The 3937-nt window shown below is 37.5% G+C and overlaps 1 protein-coding gene across 2 annotated transcripts; it reads left to right on the top strand.

Annotated features, from left to right (window-relative positions):
* Nucleotides 1–341: 341 nt before the first annotated feature.
* Nucleotides 342–3579, top strand: LOC125468003 (cysteine-rich receptor-like protein kinase 10). Of its 2 annotated transcripts, XM_018644116.2 has the most exons (7): nucleotides 342–1608; nucleotides 1728–1838; nucleotides 1914–2116; nucleotides 2206–2416; nucleotides 2533–2770; nucleotides 2885–3035; nucleotides 3127–3579. In XM_018644116.2, exons 1-7 carry the CDS (start codon nucleotides 420–422, stop codon nucleotides 3433–3435), a joined length of 2412 nt encoding a protein of 803 aa, XP_018499632.2. In that variant the 5' UTR covers nucleotides 342–419; the 3' UTR covers nucleotides 3436–3579. The 2 variants fall into 2 exon arrangements, with proteins under 2 accessions (XP_018499632.2, XP_048430036.1); XM_048574079.1 differs by lacking the exon at nucleotides 342–1608 and having other exon boundaries at nucleotides 1728–1803.
* Nucleotides 3580–3937: the final 358 nt, after the last annotated feature.

Genomic DNA, 3937 nt, shown 5'->3' on the forward strand with positions numbered 1-3937 from the left:
TTATATAAATGATCGAATATGTTTAAAACACGTGATATACTACTTATATTTTCGTCATAATTAAAAATTTCTCGAGAATGAAACACAAGCATGGAATACGAGAGAGAAAAGGGAGGAAGGAAATTAAGAAGGGAGACAGGTCACAAATGACCCCGTTCCACCGTGAGATCAGTTTGGGCACATTTGTTGTGAACCGTCAAGATCAAATCCAAGGGCTTAAAACCGTCTGCATATTTGGTCCGCATAGTACAATTTGCCATTTAGGGTGTTGATCGGTCAGCATTTTAATAGTTTTGTCGGCCAATTGAACTTTAAAGTTCAAATCACTTTGACACAAAATAATTTGCTTTAGATTTATCACTCAGTTGCAACCAACAAAGAAGAAAGGTTAGGCAGATAATACTTGTATGTAGTCATTCATGGCTAGCTGTATAACTTGCTTGCTCATATTTTCAAGCTTAATCTGGACTTATTATTATACTGCTGCAAGTGCAAGGGACACAATCAAACCAGGTGACACACTCAAACCAGGTGAGTCTCTCAACTCCACAACTTCTTTATGTTCTGCAAAGGGGACCTTCTGCTTGGGTTTCTATACATTATACAAATCGAATTACACCCAGTTGAGCATATGGGACAGTGCCGGTAATAACAAAGGATGGATTGCCAACCGAGACAAACCTATTTTATACCCTCCAGGAGTTCTTACCTTGGACAGGAACAAAACGTTGAAAATTTTGGACCAAGGCGGGACACGGTTGGTGCTTTACTCTGCCAGTAGAGAAACTGCAAATACTAACACTAGTACTGTGGTGGCTACTCTACTGGACTCTGGCAATTTTATCCTACAAGAAGTGAACTCTCTCCATGGATTGAAAAATCGGATTTTGTGGCAAAGTTTTGATCATCCAACAGATACCCTTTACCCAGGCATGAAATTAGGTGACCATGGAAACGGGCACATTTTGTCACTCACATCAGCCTCAAGTGACTCCAACCCAAAGCCGGGGCCTTTCACCCTTGAATGGGAGTACAAAACGCAAGAATTGCAGATTAAGCGACGCGGAGTGGTTTACTGGACTAGTGGAACCTCTACAAGTAAGAGATTTAAGCTGCTGATGAGGAGGTATAATTTTAGCATTGTTTCGAACAAAAACGAAGACTACTTCTCTTACTACTCTCTAAACCAGACTTCTGCATCAGAATGGTTGTTAACCTCAACTGGACTGCTATTTGACTTCGAAGGAGTTGATATTGCAAGAGCAGATAACTGTTATGGCTATAACACAGATGGAGGGTGCAAGAGATGGGCGGAGAAGCCAACTTGCAGACATATTGGTGACATATTCGAGCTAAAAAGTGGTTTCTTTAGACAAACCACCACAAATTCAACCTTCCCTAGTGATTCTAATGAAAGTCTAAGTATTAGTGATTGTAAAGATTCTTGTTGGAAAAATTGCGAGTGCCTTGGATACAACTTTCTAAATGCAGATGATCAGTCTGGATGTCAATATTATACCGGAATAAACTGGGAGTTCATACAAGACTTCACTGGTGATAGTACACAAAATTTCTATATGTTGAAAACAAAGCCACCTCGCAGTAATGGTAAATTTCTATATGTTTCTATATCATACCTTCCTCACACACACCCACACACACACACACACAAACACACACTAGTATATATGAAATTAAATGGAAGTACATATAATAAATCAATGCAGATACAAAAAAGCGGATATTTATTGGCACTGGTATCACAGTTGCTACTCTGCTACTAATGGTCCCCTGCATCGCCTGGTATGTACTACGAAGAAGAAAATTTGAACTTTCAGGTACACAAAGTTGTTCACGTCAATGAAATTTTTTGTCATGAATGTAAAATTCATTGTATACCTTAATTTACATAGGCGAGAAAGAGACAAATATCATTGAGGAAGAATTGCTAGACTTCATGAAATCTGATCGACCTACTGATGCCAATGCACGTCAAAATAATGGAAATATGAGACATGATTTAAGTGTCTTTAGTTATGCATCTGTAATGGCTGCCACATGTAATTTCTCACAAGAAAACAAGCTCGGACAAGGGGGATTTGGTCCGGTTTATAAGGTAAGGTTTTAAATCATAGAGTGTTATTTCGTCCACTGATGCAAAAACTTAAAGCTGATCAGGTGAGTTATTGTGCATCATTAATTCAGGGAAAATTGGTGACGGGACAAGAAGTAGCTGTTAAGAGGCTTTCAAAGTGTTCAGGGCAAGGAACGTTGGAGTTTAAGAATGAATTGATACTCATATATGAACTCCAACATAAAAACCTTGTCAAACTTTTTGGATTTTGCATTCATGGTGAAGAGAGGATGCTTATATACGAGTATATGCCAAACAAAAGTTTGGACTACTTTTTATTCGGTTGGTAACACTCGCTTTAATCCTACTGCTTGATTTATTTTTGTTTCGGATTTGTGTGATATGTCAAAAATACACAGATAATTATCAATCTACTAATTCTTCTGTATACTGAGCAGATTCAACAAGAGTCACGCTACTTGATTGGAAGAAGCGTTTCAGTATAATTGAAGGAATTGCTCAAGGATTGCTTTACTTGCACAAGTACTCAAGAGTGACAGTAATTCATAGAGATTTAAAAGCAAGTAACATACTACTTGACGAAAATATGAACCCCAAAATATCTGATTTTGGTATGGCAAGGATTTTCAAGCATAATGAACTAGAAGCAAATACTAATAGGGTTGTTGGAACATAGTAAGTAAACAATAAATTGGTCTTTCATCTCTTTCAGTTTGCTATATTATATAACATGGATTATTTATGTATGCAGAAGTACTAAAACAAGTGTGTTTTTCTATTTGGTAACAGTGGTTACATGTCTCCTGAGTACGCCATGGAGGGCCTTTTTTCCATAAAATCTGATGTTTATAGTTTTGGAGTGTTAATGCTTGAAATTGTAAGCGGCAGGAGAAACAATAGCTTCTACAGTGCTGATCGCCTGCTTAATATAGTAGGATATGTATGTCATTCCAATCTAAATTGTGACGAAAAATTTTTGTTCATGGTTTTAGGTGTGTGATTCTAATTAAATATAATCCTGCATGTTTCAGGCATGGGAATTATGGAAGGAAGGCACAGTTCTAGAATTAAGGGATCCAGCATTAGGTGATTCATGTATCAAAGATCAATTGTTAAGATGCGTTCATGTTGGTCTACTATGCGTGGAAGAAAATGCAGCTGATCGGCCTACTATGTCAGATGTCGTATCTATGTTGACAAATCAAAACACACCGTTGCCATTGCCTGTGAAGGCAGCATTTTTTACAGGAAGAAATGTGGTTGAAGATGGTTCGAGTGGAAAAAAAGCAGAATTTTTTTCATCAAATGAGATATCCAATTCCACTGCTGTGCCGCGATGAATTTACATCCTACTATGTTTTTGGTTTGCCTGAATTTTTGCTTGCTTTTATATGTATGATGGAAGTACTCTAGTTGGAAAATTACTTTTTCCTCACAAACTAATGTACCTGTGGAAATATCAACTATAATAGCTGTTGGCATTATGTGCTGTCTGTTCTCTGCTGTAAAACGTTCAGTTATATATAAGAGCAAATGGATGAAGCAAGCAGGTAAAGGCTTAGTCATGTAGGGTACGTGTAAGGCTTAGATTAGAACAGATAAAAGGCTAGGATTGCATAATGCAACTGTAGCCTTGACTACCCTTGTACTTCCGCTTATATGCAGAGAAGAATGTTGGAGAATGATGATGAATGAAATGCAGTAGAGAGCAGCAACGTTTCGCTTACTGAAATTCCTGACTGAAAATCCATTTTCCCTTATTTTGTTTTTCATCACAAATCACCACAAACATCATAATCAAAACTCTAACAATTTGTTTGTTGCAGGCATGGGAATTATGGA

The sequence above is a fragment of a genome, unplaced genomic scaffold, assembly GCF_019419815.1.
Source record: "Pyrus x bretschneideri cultivar Hongxiangsu unplaced genomic scaffold, Pyrus_bretschneideri_v1 Contig7, whole genome shotgun sequence".
NCBI lineage: Eukaryota > Viridiplantae > Streptophyta > Magnoliopsida > Rosales > Rosaceae > Pyrus > Pyrus x bretschneideri.

Excerpts from the sequence above, each read along its gene's own strand:
- LOC125468003 (XM_018644116.2), top strand. The coding sequence starts at position 420 with ATGGCTAGCTGTATAACTTGCTTGCTCATATTTTCAAGCTTAATCTGG. Across the intron at positions 2,417-2,532 it reads TTTGGACTACTTTTTATTCG|ATTCAACAAGAGTCACGCTA; the intron begins GTTGGTAACACT and ends TATACTGAGCAG. Across the intron at positions 3,036-3,126 it reads TGCTTAATATAGTAGGATAT|GCATGGGAATTATGGAAGGA; the intron begins GTATGTCATTCC and ends TGCATGTTTCAG.